The sequence below is a fragment of the Rhipicephalus sanguineus genome, chromosome 11 (assembly GCF_013339695.2).
Source record: "Rhipicephalus sanguineus isolate Rsan-2018 chromosome 11, BIME_Rsan_1.4, whole genome shotgun sequence".
NCBI classification, from domain to species: Eukaryota; Metazoa; Arthropoda; class Arachnida; order Ixodida; family Ixodidae; genus Rhipicephalus; species Rhipicephalus sanguineus.
The window spans coordinates 46,243,418-46,265,237 of NC_051186.1; the positions used below are offsets into that span (position 1 = coordinate 46,243,418).

General features: G+C 46.5%; 1 protein-coding gene across 1 annotated transcript; it reads right to left on the reverse strand.

Annotated features, from left to right (window-relative positions):
* Nucleotides 1–5,226: 5,226 nt before the first annotated feature.
* LOC119374969 (neuroglobin) lies at nucleotides 5,227–17,723 on the reverse strand. Its single transcript, XM_037645166.2, has 4 exons — nucleotides 17,618–17,723; nucleotides 15,968–16,240; nucleotides 15,336–15,567; nucleotides 5,227–14,714 (listed from the first exon to the last, which is right to left on the reverse strand). The coding sequence occupies exons 2-4, from the start codon at nucleotides 16,195–16,197 to the stop codon at nucleotides 14,562–14,564; spliced, it is 615 nt and encodes a 204-aa protein (XP_037501094.1). The 5' UTR covers nucleotides 16,198–16,240; nucleotides 17,618–17,723; the 3' UTR covers nucleotides 5,227–14,561.
* Nucleotides 17,724–21,820: the final 4,097 nt, after the last annotated feature.

Genomic DNA, 21,820 nt, shown 5'->3' on the forward strand with positions numbered 1-21,820 from the left:
CTTTTAAAAGAAATGAAAATAAATGAAACAGTAAGCCGACTTTCGTGTTTGCTGCTCTTGCCGAGGGCGCCACTTACCTTGGTGCCTCTGGCGCGCTATTTCAACCATCATAGAACCGTACGAGTGGTCACTCGAGCATAATGAGCAAAAAGAAGCGGAAGGGGGGGGGGGGGGGAGAAAGACGGAGAGGAGGATAAGGGGCGATTGTAGTGTTTTTGACGAGCGAGGAACTCATTTTTCTTTTCGCCATCCAATCAGGCCGAAACGTCTATTTCGTAAGCAGCGAAAGATGCGTTTAATTCATCGACATAACGCCAACTGAAAGCTAATCACTTGTCGTAGTAAACGAAACTGAGATTGTGTCATTCCACCGCTCATGCTCTAATTACACACCGGCAATAATGTCTCACTGGAAGTGGCGTTTCTTGATTCATCCATGGGTTTCTGACCAGCACTTCTTTGTTAGGAAATAGCGCTGTTCACTAAATATTAGGGGTGTGCGAATAGTGAATTTTAGAACCGATTCGAAAATCGAATACGAATACTAATCAAATATTGTTCGAATAGTAAGGAGACCATTTTCAAAGCAGCCCCAGACCGTTAAGGTAACAATTTTCAAAACAGCTAAAAAAATCAACATTTTATTAGAAAAAAATATTCACAACCGTTAACAAAGGAACATTACGATTACTTTTAAGTGACAAAAATACCACAATTATTTAAACTGAAGCAAGCTCGTATAGGGCAGCAACAAGAGCCTTCGAAATATTTTGTAGCTGCAGGCTGAAATATAGCAGCGACTACAGTATTCAAGGTGGTACTTTGTGAATAGCTTTTAAAGGAAAGTGATACACAAATATTAGGAAATTTTCGTGAGTTAACATCATCTTGAATGTAATGGTGAAGATATTGGATTGATGACACTGTTGCTTCGGTGACACTAAGATTTTAAGCAAAAACGCCTTGATCCTGTGATCAATATAGTGTCGACAGTCCCGTAAGTACATGGGCTGTATGCATCGGGGTAATTCGATGACGAAAACAGAAAACGGTACCCCTCGCTGTTCCAACGTCTTCGTTCCTCCGAGTATTTTTCGTCGTTGCTCATTATTGAAAAAAAAATATGTGTAAAATATTCGGTATGTCCACTATGCGCTGATGATTCGAGTACCGAATCGAATAGAACGCTATTAGATTCGTTATTCGATATTTTTGAATATTCGCACAACCGTGCTAAACACTGATCATAGCCATAAGGTTAGAATAATTCAATGCCACACCAAAACCTGTCCCGAATAATTCATTCCCAGGACCTAGCAGGAGTAGAACCGCCTTTCCGGCGCAGTTGTTGCGATCAAGAACATCTTATAGTTTCGTTCGGTCATATCAGACACCATCCCTCCCCGGACTCAAATGACTAACCAATCAAATTTCTTGCTGTATTTACGAACCCTTTTGCTGCCTTGTTATTTACTTATGTGTTCGTTACCCGCTCCACACTGCAGTACCTTGGCCTTGGAGAGTACAAAACACACAGGGTTCCTTATGCAATTGCCTAATACGACTGGAAGGCGAAAGCCATCAGCTTCTCTTTCTTCTCAGATGATTGTTATCGATCTCGCCCGAAAGCTTTCCGCGCCTAACGTGGCTTTGCATTGCCTCCGGGATCGAAGGCGCTGAAAGCTCTCTGCACTTCACGTGGTTTTGCACAGCCTCCGAAGCGACGATGTTATCATGTGACGTCACGTTAAGTGACGTCATGATGGCGTCACAAATTTTGGTGATCCGTGACGTCACAGGGCGACGTCATCACATGGTGTTTTTCTTTTTTTTTGCATCCCTCGTGTTGACGCCGCGGACAGTCACGTTTCGCGTTTGATGAGGCACGTATGGCTTTCGCCTGAATAAAATAAAATAAAAATTGTTTCCCGATGTGAATGACGCTATATACTCGGCTGGTTCGGAAACACTCTTGCTGGCGTCACACTGTGCATCGCGAGTCTATCCCCCGATGTTTGAATAAGCAAGGTATTTACTGCACTGACCCGGTAAGTTGTAATGGCTGGAGGCATGCACGTATGATATTGACAGATTTTTAATCAAAAGCTTTTGAAAGCTTTAGCATAAGCCACTTGAGGCAAAATGCTAGAATCCTGCGTGTTTTGACGCCTAGTGTGACTCCGCGTTTCTGCCACGCAATATTACATGCGTTAATGACACTCCTCCCATACCTAACATTCGTACAGTGTGTTCTTCCGAAGCAATTTCGAGCTCGGGCGTGGCTCTGCGGTAGAACACCTGCTTGCCACACAGAAAGTCTTGGTTCGATTGCCACTCGAACCGTAGATTTTGTGTTATTTCTGTTCTTGCATCTATCTCGAATTTTCGCTCACAGGCAACGCTGATTTTTCACTCATATCCAACGAAGCCGACACCGGAATTTCTGCTAAACGAGCTCTTTAACGCTATCGCGTTAAAAAAAAAAAAAACGATAAATGTGAGCGCAGCTTTCATTTCGCTGTTGGTTTGCTACTGCCCACTCAGGATTTATGAGAATTTTTTTTTATGAGCTTCATTAGTAAACGTTACCTTTTCTAGTCACTAACGTCACTACTGTCGTTACCATGAACGATCACCACCAGTGTACTCGAATCATTCTTCTTACTGGAATCTGGAGGTTGGTTCCCTTGCAAGAATATTTTCCAACCTGAAACTCTTTTTCAAAGAATGCTTTTATTGATTTATGTGCGTTCATCCCTCCAAATTCCAGGAAGGGTCACCGAGCACCACAAAAGGCTTTTCAAAAATTACTGCTCGAGTCACGCCTCATACTAGGGTGGCTAGAGTGAGGCCACGCCACTCATACTTACGCGTGTGAGAGACCAACAGAAAAAAAAGAACGAAAGAAAAGAAACTAGTTTGTTCTGCTAGTCAACCTGTGGTCGTTGCAAGGCGCGCAGCGTGACATTCCCGCGGCAATCTCTGAATGGTCATTGTGGTGCTTTTTCACTGAAGGGTTTGCTGTGGCGCCAGGTGGTACATGCTACTTCCAAGAAAAACAACGTGAACATGGCAAAAGTTGAAAAAATGCAGCGTGATTCGCCACTTTTGTACTGTCTTCGCGCGGTCGTTCTTCGAATGAATCAACTTCGCTGGGAAGAGGGGGAGCACAGTCAGTGAACGAGGGTTTCCTGTTGGAAAACATAGCTTACACGAAAGCCTACTTGCGTATTTTTGGAATCGGTCCACTGCCTACCTGTCTGGTTGAGGAAACTTGAGTAGAACCTACGCAATAATTTGTATACATAGCTTGCACCGACGTCCCCGTGGCCGCCATCTTTGCGAACCAACTGGTTGAGACGCAGGGTGAACTCTTGCTCGAACGTGCGGAGCAAGAAACGGTGACATCAGATTAGTTCCGGTGCCCCCTTCAATCCTTTGTGTTCCCCCTTGGCGCAGCTGGCGAACATAAGAAAGCGGGGAGAGCACAAAAGAACGCGCGGGGAGAGAACGACTGGTGTCCTCCGCTGAAATGACACTCTAATGAGATAAAAAGTCACGGTGGCGGCGATGTTTGTGAACCAGCGCAGAGAACCTGTCTGTGACGTCACGTGAAAGCTATGTATTAGCCCAAAGTTTCGGAACCCACTCAGTTCTTTTGGATGTGACAGTGCGAAGGTGCTGGTAGCAGGCCCGTAGGCAAGGGGGTGCCCCCCTCCCCCCCCGAAATTCATCCAGCCTTTTATGTTCCCGGGCAATTTTTTTTCTTTTTGCCATGAAAAGACTTTCTTTCGAATAATTAGGCCTTGCCCCCCCCCCCCCCAAAAAAAAAAATCCTGGCTACGTGCCTGGCTGGTAGGGCTGGGAAGGGGCGGAGGGCGATGGATGGCGTTGTACCATTTAGATCGGAAGGCGGCCCACGTCACCTAGCCGTATCACATAATGAAATGCCAACTCTACCTAGTGAAAGAATAAATTTCCCTCCAGCCTTGATTTTAGCCACAAATCAGATAACCTACTCTTGTTTACTACTAATTATGCCTTCACCGTCCCTAAACCACAATGCTTTGAAAACAATCACAGCATATCCACGGAGTGAATGATGATGAGTGGGCGAAGCTGCGGAGGTTCATCGGTAAACCGTGAATCTTCCGTGAATTCTGCCCAGTACATCATCACCCACGTGAGATCGGGCGCGCTTATACTAAAGGTTCGATGAGTTATGACGACTTGCAGCTCACTTTAATTTTACATGTACGCTGTGAATTTTCATTGTTTAGAAAATCATTGCTTTAGAAAAATCTGGCGTCTTTCGTTAAGCAGCTGGCGTCTTTTCGTTTTGCTTTAGAAACATCTGGCGTTCTTTCGTTTTGCTTTTACAAAACATCTGGCGTCTTTCGTTGGTTTATTTCATCAATCAACGGCGTTTTGAACAAAATTTTTATTGTTTAATCACGCACAGGAGAAATCTCACCAGGCACTACCTTGGAGGTAAACAATGGCTGCTAATGGGAATTAGAGACAGAAGAAGTCGGCTTTTAGCTAACATTTACACTTCTACTTCTACTAACGTTTCCTACTGGAACATGCCAATGGCTGCTAATGGGGAATGAGAGACAGAAGAATTCGGCTTTTAGTTAACGCGCACGCTGCGAATTTTTTATTGTTCAACAACGCACAGGAGAAATCTCCCACCGGCACCACCTTGGAGGTCAAAGCGTAAGACTTGTTACTCACTACTACGACCACGACGACTACGAGGGACGAACGGGTGCCGCCTTAAGGAGCTTCGCCCCTAAAATTCAGCCCCATTGCCTTGGCTGGTACGGTGAAGTCCTTTACAGAAAAGTATGAGGTGTTCTGCCGTTTTTTCATCCTCTCCACCCGCACCGCATATTGTGTCTACCCCTTCGTCTTTAGCTCGGTAAGTGCTATACTCCCGTCCTGGCTTTCCCGAGCAGACAGCTTCCCCGAGAGTACTAGAATATCTTTTCTTTGGCAATTTCCGGCTTGAAAGTTCACGGCACCGCCGAGGCGCGGTAGTTTGTGAAAAACGCATTAAATTGATTATTTTCCGCTTGTTTGTCTAAAACAAGGTTGTGTCAAACAGTTTCAGCACTCAAACGTTCGTTTGGGCTGAAAATCTCGAAGGCAAAAGTCTTTTTTTTTTCACTGTGTTGTGTTGTTGCGTTCGCGTATACATGTGTCAAAGCAAGACCACGTACGCTTCACTTTCATCGTTTATTACCATAGCAAAAACAAAATAGTCAGCCACCCACGTTATATGTATAATATATATGCGCATATATATATATATATATATATATATATATATATATATATATACCTCTAGATTAGCGCTTAACATTATTCACACAATGTTATAAGTATGTACCGGCGCGCGGCCTTTCCAACGACAAAGAGCACACAACAACGCATTTTCAGAGTGCCTTTCCGAACACCAACATTCTTGTAGCAACACGCGCATGACGAGGTGCACAGCAGACTGCGTATAAAAGCGAGCACTTCGTAATGTCTGGTGTCAGACGGGTAATCAACATATCCCCAGCGGCATCAGCATCGTCAACAGCGTATGTTACCTCCCCCCGCACAGTCAAGAGATGGCTTGTAGACGTCTTGACAGAGCTGGAGCCAGCTCATCTAACTATGGCTATAGATAATGCTGTACAGCGTGGTTGCCTCATAGAAACCACATGAAGCGTATTTACCGCGTATTATCGGCGTACAGTGTCGCCCGGCGTCGGCACGTCTGTTTGTCGCTGCACGTGATAGACACGCCGTTATCGCGGTGAATATAGGAGTGGTAAGGGTTTTCTATTTTGGCTGTAACCACATGGAACGCGTTGCGACCGGTTTTGGCAGCGTCGTAAAAAAGCGCAGCGTGAAATGGACGCGCCGACGCCGGACGACGCGCGCACTGCATGTAGGTCGATAGCGCATTCCATGTGGTTGCGGTTTTGCCAGTGAGGAGGTGACATTGAAGCGATTGCGCGATTGATGCGGCGGGTAATACAGAAGAAAAATGAAAGAGAAAATATAGCTATTGATGGAATAGCGAAAATATATACTGAACCCGGATGTTATGATAAGTTTTATGACAACATGCACACGATGCGAGTGTGTTATGCTTACTTTTTCTGTAGAAGCCTTTGATGACCGCTTTATGTTCGCTTTGTGGGATAAAGCGGTGCAAACGATTGATCACATCCAAATGTGATGCACAACACCCACGGATGCAGCAGTGTTGCCAAGACACACTTGTCTTCATTTATAGAAAGACAGAGCGTTGAATACAACTGTAAAGTGATCATAAAAATAACTACACACAAATATATACGTCTTGTTCAACTTTTAGCAAGCGCCAATGAACACTGGCTAACACATTAGGTAATAAACTGATCAGTATGGGTCAAAGCTGCCACGAAATCCTCTTTTTGTTAACTTACATTTGTTCAACAACACCTACAGCCAAAAGCGGGCATAGATGCTTCGATGTTACAGTGATGTTCCAGCATTCTCCAGCCAATCGGAAGCCAGCTATTATGACATATACCGCTGCCCCAGCGCGGTAAGCTGTACGGTGGCACTCAGTGAATTCATAGGAATTTGTCAGCCGGACTGATCGAGAAAGTAGAAAAAACTATTATGTGCTTCCAGCGCACAGTAGACCTCATTCAACAACCGTACTTACAATTACGTCAAGCCTACCTGTAGGTATAGGCTTGACCACTGCGTGTTTTGCTTCATCCCTCGGTCGTCACCATCATCCGCCTTGTTTCTCATTCTTTCTCTCCTATCCTTCATCTAGAGCTTAGTAGCTGACTAGAGGTACGTACCATACCTCAGGCCGAACTCCTTCTACCATCCGTGTCATTCAACTTATCTCTCTTTCTCTTCCTCCGACAAGCCCTCCGCACAGCTCGGTGTAAACTGGTCGGCGAAGCATCCCGAGTCTGATACAAACAATAGACACGATGTTAGTAGACCTAGCTACGTAGAGGGATCCGAGCGAGGGCATGTCAACGTACGGCGTGGAGCTAAGCCCCATTTAGCGCACGCCTTGTTGTCACGACCTGCACGGCGCGAGAGTTAGTGCGCGTATACACAATGATTATAATAGCATTCACAAAGTATAGTATAGTATAGTATAGTATAGTATAGTATAGTATAGTATAGTATAGTATAGTATAGTATAGTATAGTATAGTATAGTATAGTATAGATAAGTAATAACGCTGTTACACGACGTTACATACGGTTAAGATAAAGACATAGGCACCACTACCGCTCGCTACCTCGTCACATTTCACATCGAGTGTTTATACATACAGGCTTTCGTGGCTGTCTGCGGAGACGAACTCTTAGCCGTAAGCTGTCAACGACTCGACTTGGCTTTGAAAGGACCACTGTTAAGCCGTTCCGTTCACGTCTGTGACGTCGGCAGTTACGTGCGGTGCGCCACACCAAGGGTAGTGTCACATTCCGCCATGTTGTTTTTCGCTTCGAGCCAACCGGAGAGGCCGCAGCCGAAGCTGGGCCAATTGCAGCGGCACAAGACAAAATAATATGGCGATATTTGAGTGTACAGAACGCCGAGCCTTGCAGCCATGGCCACCTGGCGCAGACAAACCTGACAAGTACACTCCGAATATATGATGAACGAGTTGATATATATGAATGAGCGCGCGGTTGGGTATACACGTATGTGGATATACAACAAGCGGATATATAGTGTGTCGTGTGCACGATGTTTTCGCTCGACCAGTCTCCTACCGTGCTGCCGTTGAGCTTTCGGAGAGTCATGTGACTCACGTGTCTTGTCCCGGTTATATCCGTCTTCGATCGTTTTCGTCGCCGCCTTTGGAGAGTTATAACCCTACATCAGACACATGGCCGCCCGAAAAAAACCACCGAATGCCTGCCCCGGTATGTTCGACAGTTTTTTTCCTGGCTCTTACTGCGTCGTCATCACGGGTTATAAGCGGCTACAGACGGCAAAACAGACCGTGACGCCGAGTCTCTGCGACGCGTTGACACTCAGAGGTTTTTTTTTTTTTGGCTGCAAAACGCCGAAAGCGACGAAGGGCCGGTTACATTCCAACGTCTATACATTGTTCGATTCGCTTTGATATACGTCCACAAAGTCATACTGAATACATAGTTCACATCAGTTATACACTTCCTGGCACGATGTGTCACGGAAATGACGTCATGAAGCCCTGTTAAAACTTCTGTTTAGACATGGTTGTGTCTTAAAAAGGCAGGATGAAGTGGGATATGGTGTCTGGTAGTACCCTTTCGATGGAAGCGGCACTGTATCGTAGTGGTTCACCACATATACCCACACATACAGTTGTCGTGTTCATTTGAATATTCTTTTTCAGTTAGGCTTATTTATAACTTTGTTACTGGCAGCGGTATTGTGAGCGCGAGGGTTTCGGCTTTTTTCTGCATTTAAAGCGCCGAAAAAAAAGGAAATGAACATAGCAGATTGGACCATCGTCTGGGTTGCTACACTGTATATAGTGGGAAACACCGTATGCTGATGGCATGGCTTATTTGCTGTAAACAGTCTTTTAAAGAAAGTAATTTCGTCGCGGGGTTGAAGGAAGAAACGAAAAGCCGGCGAAATTTTCAAGTTACAGCCCAGAGGAAGCTTAAAGAACAAAAGAAAACCACTTGAAACCCTTAAGACACCAGACATTACGAACAGGAGTGCAAATATGTATGAAAACACTCGGCAAGCATGCACTGTTGTGTTCAATATCAAAAGAAAAGAGAAAATCAATAAGATTACAAACAACATTTCGTATAACAAACACTGTTGCGCAATGTCATACACTTGTGTTAATAAAGAAGGCGATTCTTAGAAAAACGCAAATAAAACAATCAAGGTTTTGTTAGTTTTCTAACCAAATACGAGCACTCAAACACACAAAATGTTAGCGACAGTTCACGTAAAATGTGCAAAAACACGAAGCGCACATCTTCCAAGACACAGAATTTTCTCCGAAAGTCGCGAACAGCGTTGTAGAAGCCAAGATGCAAGAACGTTTCTATCAATATACTTTTCTTTTATTACGCGAATGCGGCTTCTCGTACCAACTCATCGGGTAGTGATCTGCATTATCTGCTTTTATTGTTAAAGATAGATTTATTACTTTCTGTATAGTAAATGAACCGACATATGTTGATTCGGTGCGCAGTGCACTTGTCTTAGACAACGCTATCCCCGATTCGTAACCATAATTAGGGAGTTTTGGCGAACCGCGAACACAATTGACAAATCTACCAAACACATGACGCTTTTGTTTCACGGTGTCACTCTACGTTCAAGTGAAATCATGCCAAAGTACCTATGTCAACCCGCTTGCGGCAAGCATGCGCGTTGTCCATTTCATGTTTCATTTCATTAACGGGCAGCTAAAACTTGCAAATTTAGTCTCATTTTGAAACCGGCATATATTCCAACTAGATTTCTACTAATTCATATTATGATCAGTTCCGCTAGTGGTGACCGGGCACGTTGTCATTTGTCATTTTGAGCTCACGTATCTGTGAACGGGCACCCAAAACTCCTGAAACTTTTTTAATACTGTAGCCTGCATCTGAGTCTATAATCTTTGAAAATGACAGTTATCTCTCTTATATCCATTTACACTTCATCGCCTTTGTCCTTTTCTCGATGACAGATGCAGCTGACCGCATTACGCTGATTCAGGCTCAACGGGTAGCTGAAACTTCAAAACGCTTTTCTTTTTCACATTGAAGCCGGTATATATCCGCCTGAGATTTTGTTCAGCTTAATAAAATTATCACCTACACTTCGCTAAAAGCTTTGAGATTTGCCAGACTTCTGCCGGCGACCGCGCACTTTCTCTGTTTTGATCTTCAGGTATGTTTGTATCAAACGGGCGCCGAAAACTCCCGAAAAAAATTTAACGATCTCCATCGTCTTTCTTGTTTCCTCGTGGAGGAGTAGCTGACCGCAGCACACTGATTCAGGCTTACTTACCGATATCACCTTTCCAGAAATCAAACTCGCTTTCTTTTTTTTTTTCTTGTGACGACATGTTTTTTTCCCAACATATATCTCTAAAACATCTCATCTACTGTTAAAGGGACGACCACTATAATTCCTCTCAGTGTTTCGCGCTGGGAATACAACGTACACGTCCACACAACTTCAGCGAAGATTTCACGATACCTTGGCAAATAATAGCTCAATCGCAAAAGTTCACTAACTGCCGCCTCACTTTGTTAAAAAAAAAGGTTATAATATCTCATTCACACGACTTCCGGGGTCACATATAGTTCACGAAAGCTTTCTAGGCTTACAGATAATTTTTCGAGTGACTAGTTTGCACACCAACAGCATGTTCGAAGTTATAAAAGCACGTTTTGCCGTTCCCTTCGCAGAGCCACAAAAACGAGTTGTTAACCAACATTGGCCCAATGTTAAACAAACATTGGCCCTTTGTCGAACCAACATTGGCACGTAATTGGGCCAACATTGGGATAACACTGGTTCAGCTTACAGTGCTACTTCATTGGGTCAATAAAAGTGAAGAAAAAAAGACACATTTTTTAGTTAAGCAAGCAACGTTGACGCTGTATTCCATATTAGTGTTTAGTTCATATGCTTATCACTTTTTTGCACGGAACCTCGAAAGCTTAGATATATAAAAATGGCACGAACACACATTGTTGAATCATTCTCAGCTCAATGGCGTTAGGCTTGAAGGATTGAAATTTTTCCTTTTCTCCACGAAGTAAAAACGGACGAGGAACAGCAGAAGCGAGAGTTTTACGTCAAATTAATTGTTAAGCTTGTCAATGAAACAACCAGCACTAACGTATAAGAAGGTTAAAGTTGTCGTGAACTCGCAAGCGCCTAGGTACCACGCCTAAGGTACTGCAAAGGAGATCACGTCTCAAAGGAGCTGAAAAGACAAAAAGGGTAAGTGGGAGATCACACGATGACGTCATTGGGCTCGCGAATATGTCCGAAATCGTGCTGTTGGAAACGTATCTGAGCAAAAAGAACGAATGAAGAGATAGCTACGTTGGATACCAATGAGAAACACATACATGAAATGCGTGTAGAAGGAATCGAGCTAAGAGGGTAAATAATTTGCCACATTTCTGTTGTTCACATAGCCGACATTGAGTTAACACTCGTCAAGCTGACAGTGCTACTTCATTAGATCAATGAAGGTGAAAAAGAAAAGACGAAACAGTTTTTTGTTAAGAAAGCAACCTGTCCAATCTTCGTGTGAGCTTGCAGATTCACGTGTAAATGAGTGGCCGGTATGTCCAAACGAGTTTGCAGATTCGAGTGCAAATGAATGGCCGGTATGTCCGAAACCAATCTAGCATGCTTCTCACAATAGGATATCGAATCTTACGTACAGGCGGCTCGCGGCTAGTTGCTCTTGCGATACGCCACACGCCGAAGGGACACAAGACATTGGTGCCGTTTACCACCAAGAACATCGACTGAAGTTACACATCTAATGGCAGTACTCACAAGCGATTCCGCCCCTTTAGCATACCATGCGATTCAACGACGTGGGTTGATTAATGTACGGATTCCTGACAAAACATCGACTGAAGTAGTCTCAACTTCGGCTATACGGATTGCGCGACTTTTCTGAGTGCGCTACCTTTCATAGGGCATAGGTTTCGAACCCTCCATTAGGCTGTCCCAGTGCCCGCTTTGATTGGCACGTTGTTCGAGCGGCGGAGCAGTTATAAATGACCTCGATTTGGACTGGATGCTAGCTACGATGGAGGAAGGAAAACACTAGGAGGGAGCGTCACATGACTCCTCAAGACTCGGCAAACCAACCTCCTCTGACGTCGCCCCTCCCGACTAGCGCGCGGTGCCTCCTGGGTAGGATTGGGCCCCCGCAGAAGACGCAACCAAGGCGAGCCGAGCTATGGCAGCTCTTGCCTATCACGTGACCAGGGGCTATTTCTCCCTTAAACTTTTACGACTAGGCTTCAAGATCGTGGCGTTATTCTCGCTCCTAGTTTCTTTCACTTCCTCGATGCTTGCTACGATGGGAAAACAACGCATGCCGACATCCTGGACTACAGATGGAAGAAACTGATGCTTGGATGCGGTTTTAAGCGTAATTTCTGATCTTTTACAAGACGTAACGACAACAGAACAGGTTCAGGCGTTGTTTACGTGTTAAGACCCCAATTATGCCTTCAATTTAATGTACTTCCTTCTGTTTCAGTGGCGTCAATGCGAACGTAAAGTACAAGTGCAAGGGTATGTTAGGAGATATTATTTTTATATCGCGTAATCTACAGATGCGTCAAGAAGAGAGCTGTAAGTGCTGTGTTCTGTGCCCCGTAATGCTGCGACCTCCAAGACCAGGATAATGGAGGGTTCGTGAGGTTCCCGAAGTCATTTTATTAGGCGCATAGGCTTATCTTGACCGCTTGTAACAAATCTTTGTCAGTTTAAACGGTAGAATATCTGGCGCAAAGAAATTTTGTGAACTTTGAAAAACAGTGCTCACCCAAAGTTTGGCGACGTTGACCTTGCTCAATGTAGCGAACTCTTTTTTAATACTGTACCAAAGTGCGTGGACCACGAACCAACCTATTCCTCGTACACTATCGCGAATCAGCTTCAGCGAAATTACGGGTTGGCATTTGGCTTTCGCATTGACACGAATACACGTCACAGTTACAGGGAACTTAGCGCGAAACGCGGGATGCATGGGAGGGTATACGATGTGGTGTACTGGCGTTTTTCCCCGGGAAACGTTTACTTCATGGCTGCCATTTTATGTAACACGACACGCGTACAACGACACGGAACAACAAACACATTTTGGGTGGTCACGTGCAACGAGATGACGTCACGGAAGTCTCCACACGTCATGGTCCGGTGCGTGGAAAAAGGAGGACAGCGGAAGGCGAGCGTGGCCAGGCGATGGAGTATAGCCCCGACGAAGAAACGGAACCCTTGCTTCCGCATTCGGTCGTCGTTGTCACTTCCTCTGACGTCACACGAGCACTGACACGTAGACACACGCACACACACACATGCTGCAGTACACGATTGCGCAATCGCATAGCTTAGTGACGAAAGAAAATGCGCGAAAAAAGCTTTTCTTCCTTCTTCTTCACCGACAAAAAAAAAAGAAGAGAAACACTTCCAGGCAGGAATCAACCACGTGAGGCGACCACGTAATGGCGAAGAAACGAGCCGTGGCGCGGCGCTGCGCCATTGGCTGCCCGACGCGGTGACGTCACGCACAAGGCCACACGCGAGAGGCCCCGAGCGGCGACACTTCTAAATAACTTCTGGAGTCACTGAATAAGAGAGAGTAGGGGTCCCGTGACCAGCGTGCGTACGGCAGCGTCACTGCACTCTATACATGAAGGCTGCTACGCTGATGGCAAAACAATCAGTACGCGTAGTACCTTGCCTGTCAGAGCCTACATGGTCAGCTGCTTTGCCTTACAGCCGATCGCACCCACTGGTTCATTGAGATGGCTGCCTTGCTCCTTTGCTTCGAAGGACCATCAATATGGCGATACAGGAAAATGAAAGAGCACGATGGCCAAACCGCACAACGTGCCATGACTTCTTGGATGCGTCGTCCATGGTTCTACAGGACGCTAACTCAAGAAGTCCCTTCCTTCTTGCAACGCAACAACACTTGATTGCACCCCAGCAAACCGCTTAGTGAGTGCAGCCGATGCATCCCGAATGCCAGGGTACTGCAGCTGAGATATTTCTCAAATCTTATTCGACCACCAGCGCTCCACGCTGCGACGTCTGACATCCTCGCCATGTGCTTTATAAGTTGACCGTCGGAACAAGCCGCTCTCAGCGCTCGCGATCTGGAGTGTTTGTGCCTGTGTGTTCGTGGCAAAGACCTCATGATGCAAGTTGTTGCCTTTGCTACGAACGACCATCAACATGGCGCTAAAGGTAGATGATAGAGCACGATGGCAAGACTGCACAACCTACCACGACGTTCGTTGCAAAGAGCACGCGATGAAAGTTGTTGCCTCTTTAAGACACCGCACGTTTCGAGTGGTGCGAAGTGTACCCGCAGCGTGGCATTGCTGCACCAGATAGACACACGAAATGCCTTTATAAGCGCTATCGATAGTCATCCGAACGCACCAGCAACAAAACGAAGCAACAAGACTTTTCGTGTTCCTCTAAAATGCGGAACAATCGTGAAAAATATCTCAATGGCCTAGCGGCAAACGGGACGATCCAAATGCGATGAAGCGTCTGTGGCATTTCACGCTGACTGCGATGACAGGGAATATGAAGGACGAAGACATGTTCACACAAATCCGGCCATCGGGGAGGATAGCGACAATCGTGTTTTTCTTTTTTTGGCAAACGTGCGGATCATACGTGGCTGCAGTCGGGCTGCTGGCATCGGCAGAGGCTGCTACTCTGCGTTACTCAGTGACTCCATGAGCGCGTGTGGTTCGCAGGTACACACGCAGGCAGTTTTCATCGTGGAGAAGGTGCGAGGACTTGCGTCATCGCTACGCGGCCGCTTCCTTCTCGGCCAGTTCGAAGCCTTCGACGAGTGTCTCGAGGATGAAGCGGATGGTGATCTTGTAGATGTTCTCGATGTTCTCCGTGTACCGATCACCCAGGGTCTCGGACACGGCAGCCAAGAATGGGTTCTCGATGTGCTGCGAGGACACAAATAAAAGTTGTTGGATTAGAAGCTTTGCGGCAACATTCAATGCTAACCTAACTCAGCCGATAGCTTGACCTGGTCTAACTTAACCTAACCCTAGCATAGTTAACATAACCAAAGTCAATCTCACCTAACCTAACCTAAACTAATAGATAGGCACTGCTCAAGAAAAGCCACAGCGGAAGCTATGTAAAGCTGATTGGGGTAGTTTTAGTGTAACGTTCGGACTCTTTGCGAGGACGCACGCAGACCAGGTTGAGCACCCTTACACAATGTCATCAAGAAAGCTTTTGTTGAAACGTTTCGCATTTTCAAAGTTAAATGCTGTAACGCCAACTGGTATACATACATCAAAGCACCCAGTGAAGTAGAATGCAGTGCTGGTAAAATTTAAATCAGTGTGCTGGTATGGGATGGCCTTCGGTTATACGGTGTTCGACTAAGGTATGTGCATGGTGTAGGCCATAGGAGTTCGCGTATCCTCTTGATGATGCACTCCTGTTTTTTGCTCTATAGTTATACTGAATGTTACTGGTAAGTACACGAGTGATCGAAAAGTGAGCACTGAAGTAGTAAAGCGGGAACAGTAAGTAGGTCAACTCTGCCAACTCACCCAGAAGTATTCCTTCTTGAAGCCCTTGATCTTGAAGTGTAGCCTGCCCGTGTTGTGCAGGTAGTCCATGAAGTAGTCGAGGTTGTCTAGCGCGTTGATGCCTTCGTCGAGCGTGGTCATGACCACGGAGGCGTGCTGCGCCAGCTCCATACTCTCGCGCTGCGACTCCTTGGTGCGGAGCGCCTGGAACTTCTCGAACAAGTCCAGTAGGTCCCCCTTCTCCTGGAACAGTCTGCGAGTGCGCAAACGCGTATACGTTACTGTCGCTACTGTCTGTGACGAAGTCAAGTACAGTATTACGGGAAATGCACATGTGTCTACGTCTTTCGGTAAGATGACTTTTTTTAAGGGCTCGTTTTTGTTTGTTAGACACAATATTATTGAGACCTAACAGACACTAATGCCAAGGAAAGTATAGGGGGTGTTATTTGTAATAATTGGAATATAAATGTGAAGAAATTAAAGTGCACGAAAAGATAACTGACGTGTGTCTATCTCGTCGAACAGCAACTCGTGATGTACTAGCATCAGCTCTGTCATCTGCTGTCAGCTGCACGTGGTGCACGTAAATAACGACCTGACCGGCCATCGGACCACACGTATACGATGAGGTGGCGATGCACGACACTGACCTGACGAACATCTCGATGCCGGTGGGCTCCATGGCCCTGGCGATGGCCTTCCAGGATTTGGTGATGCTGAAGATCTGCCGGGCGGTGAGCGGGTGGCGCGGGTCGGGCGCCGGCGGCGGCGGCGGGTCGCCCACGGGCTCGGCAGCGCCGTTGCCCTTGTTGTTGCGACTGCCGCCCGAGCTGCCGCCGCGCACCAGCGACGAGAGGCTCTTGCTAAGTGTGCAGCCCATGGGACCGGGAGAGGAGGACGGCGACGGGACGACGGCTAACCTCCTGCATTACACAGTGCATACGTTCGTCATGAATTTATAACGTAGGCTGAGAAAGAGAGAGAGAAAGACAAAGGGAAGACAGTGCGGGGGTGCTATCACCTCCTGTAAAGTCGTTTTCGCCTCATGGCGCACGCGCGTCCGATGGGTCTGCGTAGTTAGCGTTCCCGCCGCCGTGCGAGGGATGGCGCTGCTCCCGCGGTGGCGCCGCCCTATCGGCGAGGTTAGGCGGACGCACGGGGAACAGGGAATAACTTCATCTTTGGTTGAAGCAGGCTCGTTCTCACGAACTCCCGTGTTAGTGGAACTAGTGGAACGTCGGCGACGACTGCATTCGTGGTAACTTGTATGTGTTATGTTGTTTGTGTAGTTTATTGGCGATATATTGGGTTATTTGTCATGTTACTAGTTATTTCTTAGATTCGGCTGGCGAGCTCGCCATTATGTAAAATGTCAATAAATGTCCACGTGCTCATTACACGGCCCCGCCACGGTGGTCTATAGTGGTTATGGCGCTCCGACTGCTGACCCGAAGGTCGCGGGATCGAATCCCGGCCTGCGGCAGGCTGCATTTTCGATGGAGGCTAAAATGTTGAGGCCCGTTTGCTTAGATTTAGGCGCACGTTAAAGAACCCCAGGTGGTCGAAATTTCCGGAGCCCTCCACTACGGCGTCTCTCATAATCATATTGTGGTTTTGGGACGTTAAACCCCAGACATTATTATTATTATTATTATTATTATTATTATTATTATTATTATTATTATTATTATTATTATTATTATTATTATTAGGTTAATTACACGACGGCGTGAATTGTGTTCGTGTGTTCAGAGAGCGTCCCTCTGGAGAGCACACACATGGTTAAGTCTCCAATTTGCTACCCTGCACTTGGGAAGGGGAAAAGAGGAAAGAATAAAATAAGAGAAGAATCTTTGAAGCTGCCACGTAGGCGAGCCTTCAGTGGGAGAGCTGCGCCTTACTGTAGGGCCACTGCTGGTGCTGCGCTGATCAAGAGCATCAGTATGTCCAGACAAATTGACTCATCACCAAGACGGTGTTCACCTTAACTCTGCGACAACCTGTGGTCATTGAAAAAGAGCCGTTACAAAAAAACTGCTTATCTCTCTCTCGTTCCCTGGATTTGGATGTGGATTAGAAAGAAAGGGAGAGAGGATAAAATTTTATGGTATGAACGACAGAAAGGTATGCATGGGCAGTACTGCTCCAGTTACAATCTAGATGAAACAATTATGAAGCTGGTCGAATCTTCTGCCAAAACCCTTAGTTACGATCAGTCGTTCAGGTACGATAACGTTACAGCGTGCATTTTTTTCTATCAGAAGATGGAAAAGAAAAACTTTCTTGATGAGCGTCGTCACCTTTTTATGAGGTTAAGCCGCTGGGTTTTATCGATCCCCCGGTGTTATGCACTCGGCGGAGAAGGAAGGCCTGGTGTGTGTGCGGTGCTGGATGAAGTATCGACGTTGGCCACCCACCACTGTTGGGTTGCAGCCGTTCGCGTTGTTCCTTCCTTTTATTAGGCCTAAATCTGCTCCGTCGGTGTCGTCAGCCGGGGTGCGTTCTTTTAGCGGGATCCTGCATGTGCAAAGAAAATATAGAGCGGCACACACACGTGCAAGAAAATAAAGTTATACGTCACACGTGACAAATGTTAAGCCTAACACACGAGTGTTAGGTCCGTTAGCCCTACCCCCTCACCGCCGCAGCACATCCCTAGTGAATATTGAAGTGCATTGAACTATTCTGCCACGTTCTTGACAGGGCCTGTTTGTTTGTCCCCGTCTGCTTTCAATTCTGCGTTGAATAGCACCGTTGGATATAGCGTATAAGAGCGTAGACGAGAAAAAGACAGTCTTTGTTTGTCCGAAAGCTTCTTACCGTTCGCGGGTATACGTAAGCAGTTGAGTAGAACGCACGAGCCACTGCAGTTTTACCTTTTCTATTATCTGTTCACGCTCTGCATCGTCGGATGTCGCTACCAGCGCTTCCGCTGCCGTATACTTCTCCCGTAACCCCTAATACGCTAACGGTATGGGAAGTCTACAGACAAGCTAAAACCCGTGAAAGAAAAATCTCGAACACTGTTAAGGCGGGCGCGTGCACTATCGCTCTATGTATTTTGACGCTGCCAGCGGTCGGGAGGCGTCGAAAAGCGCTTTATCGCGTAGTGGCCAGGGCGCTTCACTAATTACGAGCTTAAACGAGATGCCCTAATCAGAGCTTTAGTTTGCTTTCTCTATTGCTTACGCGCCGTTCTCCTGCATAGATTATGGGCTGAATAACAGGACAAGCGTTGTAGCGCTGTGGCACAGCTAGAGGGCTGACTAATTCTTTCGACACCGAGGACCGTGATTACAGAATGACGTCTAACACTGTTCACGGCAAAATATAAGCAATTCCGCTTCGAAGTCAGTAGAGGTTTTGGGTGCGACTTGCTGCGACGAAGCAGCAGGCAGGCAGGAGAGTGATGTGTACTGTAGCGTCGAGGTAAAGGCAAAAAGTAGAGTTTAGGTTGCGCATAGTTCGCATTTAGCTTAGTGAGAGCTTAACTAGATGATGATCTGAGCTTGAATAGCTTAACAGAACTTTGGTTTGGGCGAGCTGGTTCATGGCCAAACTTTTGGTGTGCAGCGCTAAGAAACACACGGACACACATAGTAGCTCCCTTCTGAATATAGCGCCCGTCGTGTCTACTATGTATCTCTGTCCGTGTGTTTCTTAGTGCCGTACGCCAAACGTTTGAATAGTTTAGGCATGATAATGAACTACGCTATGCGCGACAAACTAGATAACAGGAGAACCAGTCGTGAAGCAGTCAAGGACATGTCTTTTTATTTCAAGGAACATTCTACTGGACAGTTGTAGGCTAGGCGTATGCAGAAAACACGAATGAAAATCCAGGAAGCTTTAATACCGGGACGCTAGCGCTCCCCCTCCCCCATAAAACAAAAACAATAACAGGAACGAGTGTGAGTGTAAATTTGAATGTTAAAGGGGTCAAGAACCACTCCTCGGACTTGGTGAAAAAACACATACTGCGGAAAGCAGACTCTGTAATGATCAGCCCACCCTAATATTGCAGTCGTGCGCGACAAGACATTACAAGCTGAGCGCGAAGTTGCCATTTTCTCAGGCGCCTTCTTTTCATACAGAAACATGTAGAAGAGTTGAGATCTGGGCCAGTTCCTCGTGTCCCGTTCTTTTGCTGGCTTTCGTCAAGTATCAGAAACATGTGTTCACTCTATATTCGGAGCTGCCGGCGCCTTCTGTTTGACGTCAAACAACAAATAGCATCCTATTGGCCAATAGCCGACATAAATCAGTAGCGGCGTTTAAATCACATAGGCCTCTTGCTACGGGGTGCCGCCACTTGCCGGCGTCGCTCTCCATGGTCTGCTAACATAACACAGTGAGCCACACTTGCGCACATGAATCACAGCGGGAGAGAGCGATCGCGTTTCATCACGCGCACTCAAGGTCATGGTGCGCGCTGACGTAACACGTTTCTCCCGTGCCTTCTCTCCCTGTGTAGCTTCCAGCTCTCTCGTCGGGACGAGACAAGACAGGAAGAGAGAGAGAGAAAACTTTTATTTGTGCAGACATCAAGGAGAAAGTGCATAAAGCGCACGACCAATTCCTGCAACTCCGCTCGTTCTCGAGGGATTCGAAAATTTTTATGCATGGCAGTCCACTCGTGAGACGTTAAACTCCTATAATGAGGTCCATCGATGATTACTTAGAAAAGTGATTCAGGACTCCTAATGTCACCAAGAGATGTCACGAGGCTGTGACGACAAAGAATGCAACATACACAACGGTAAAGATTCAAATTTTTTTATTTCGCTGAACTTCTGCCCTGCGATCGAGCTGCATTAACAGACGCTCACAGCACGACAGCGGCGAGGACAGTCGTTGGTGGTCGAAAATCCGGGTCAACAGATCTTTCGCGTAGGTTACTGACGCGTAAGTCACAGTAAGTTCAAGCGCTAGCGTGCGTTCCATCCTGTACTCCACTATTCTCGACGAGCACGCGATCTGCTTAGAATACGCGATAACATTCGGGCAGCTTGTGATCCACGTAGGCGTAGCATGCGCCGAGCGGTAAGACGTGATACAGTTGTATACATGGTGAAACCCAGGTCACCGCGAAAAGATAAGGTGTCAGTGTATCATGCATGCTGCCGTCTCCAGCTAGGCCGCACCAGATAAGAAAGTTTTTCATTCTAAATGTACAAGAAGGGGAGAGAAGGCACTATCACGCATGCTCAGCCAAAGCGCAGAATATCTTTGATCTTGCTACGTTTTTGCTGCGCAACCTGAGACAGAGGCAAGTGCCGAAGAGCAGTAAGAGTGAAACATGAGCAAGAGGCAAGAACTTTTTTTTTTTCAAAGTAAGTAAACCAGGTTTACACCTGAAGCAAGCCGGATTCCACGTACCCGACGGCCGCAGATGGCTGCCCCCTACAGGAGATGAAAATTCTTGTCTATAGGATCTCTTTACTCTTGCACTCGAATTTACAGCAAGCATACATATTCTTGCCCCCAGTAATCATGTGTCGACGCGGCCAGCACATGGACTGCGCGTATGATGACATCTCAACTGATGGCGAGCGACTGGAAGGCAAGCATGGATAAGGACAGACCGGACGCTTTCGTGGCCGTTCGTTCAATCTGACCCGTAGCCCACAGCCAAAGATTGCCACCACCTACACAAGCGATGGAAATTCTAGCCTATACCTAGTCAACGATTTTGCCACGGTCGCACGGGCCCGGGCACAACACCAGCAAGACAGAGGTTGGCGTGTCATGCTTCAAATTTTCGCGTACGTTCTTTACATTATGACCATTTCTTCAAATTTCATGATTTTCGATCATCATATATTACCAACTCGCCTAACAGTGTATTCTTCTGTCTCCACATCGCATGCACGTATCGACTGAAAAAGGTGTTCAACGTCACTGAGCTTGCGCGAGCAAAACATCGTGGTTAGACCACCAAGAAAGTCGCGCATTGCAACACAAGTGAAAGTTTGTGCCAATACACATCTTGGAGACAGATATGCATGAAATATCGAAGAGGCACCATTCCGACAAGGCACTTCACGAAAAACGCCAAGTCGCTGTCGCAAGTAAGAACAGAACTGTTCCTATAACTTGCGTAGACACCGGGGAAGCTGAGAGGACGGCAAAGCAATGTCGCCAACACGTGTTGACACCGAAACTTGGCCGGAGGCGTTCAAAAAAGAAAAAAAAAAACGATTACTACGCGTAGTGCATTGTCGTCTGCTCAATTTTCGGTGCATAGCAGACGGCACTGGAAGGAAACGCTAGAGAGTGCATAGCAGTGTCAGTTTGAGGCAAGTATGTAGGGTCCACAGTCGCTATGCACTCGGCGTCCAATCGACCGAGACGCGACGTCGGTGAGAATAGCCGACGAGCCAAGGTAAACAAGTATAGAACGGCCAGTCCTAGCGATGGGTAAACAAGGGTAATAAGAAAAGAAGACGCGACATGGCCAGTGAAAGACAAGGATAGCCTTGCGCAACAACAAGAAGAAGAAA

Excerpts from the sequence above, each read along its gene's own strand:
- LOC119374969 (XM_037645166.2), bottom strand. The coding sequence starts at position 16,197 with ATGGGCTGCACACTTAGCAAGAGCCTCTCGTCGCTGGTGCGCGGCGGC. Across the intron at positions 15,568-15,967 it reads GGCATCGAGATGTTCGTCAG|ACTGTTCCAGGAGAAGGGGG; the intron begins GTCAGTGTCGTG and ends GCGCACTCGCAG. Across the intron at positions 14,715-15,335 it reads TCAAGAAGGAATACTTCTGG|CACATCGAGAACCCATTCTT; the intron begins GTGAGTTGGCAG and ends GTGTCCTCGCAG.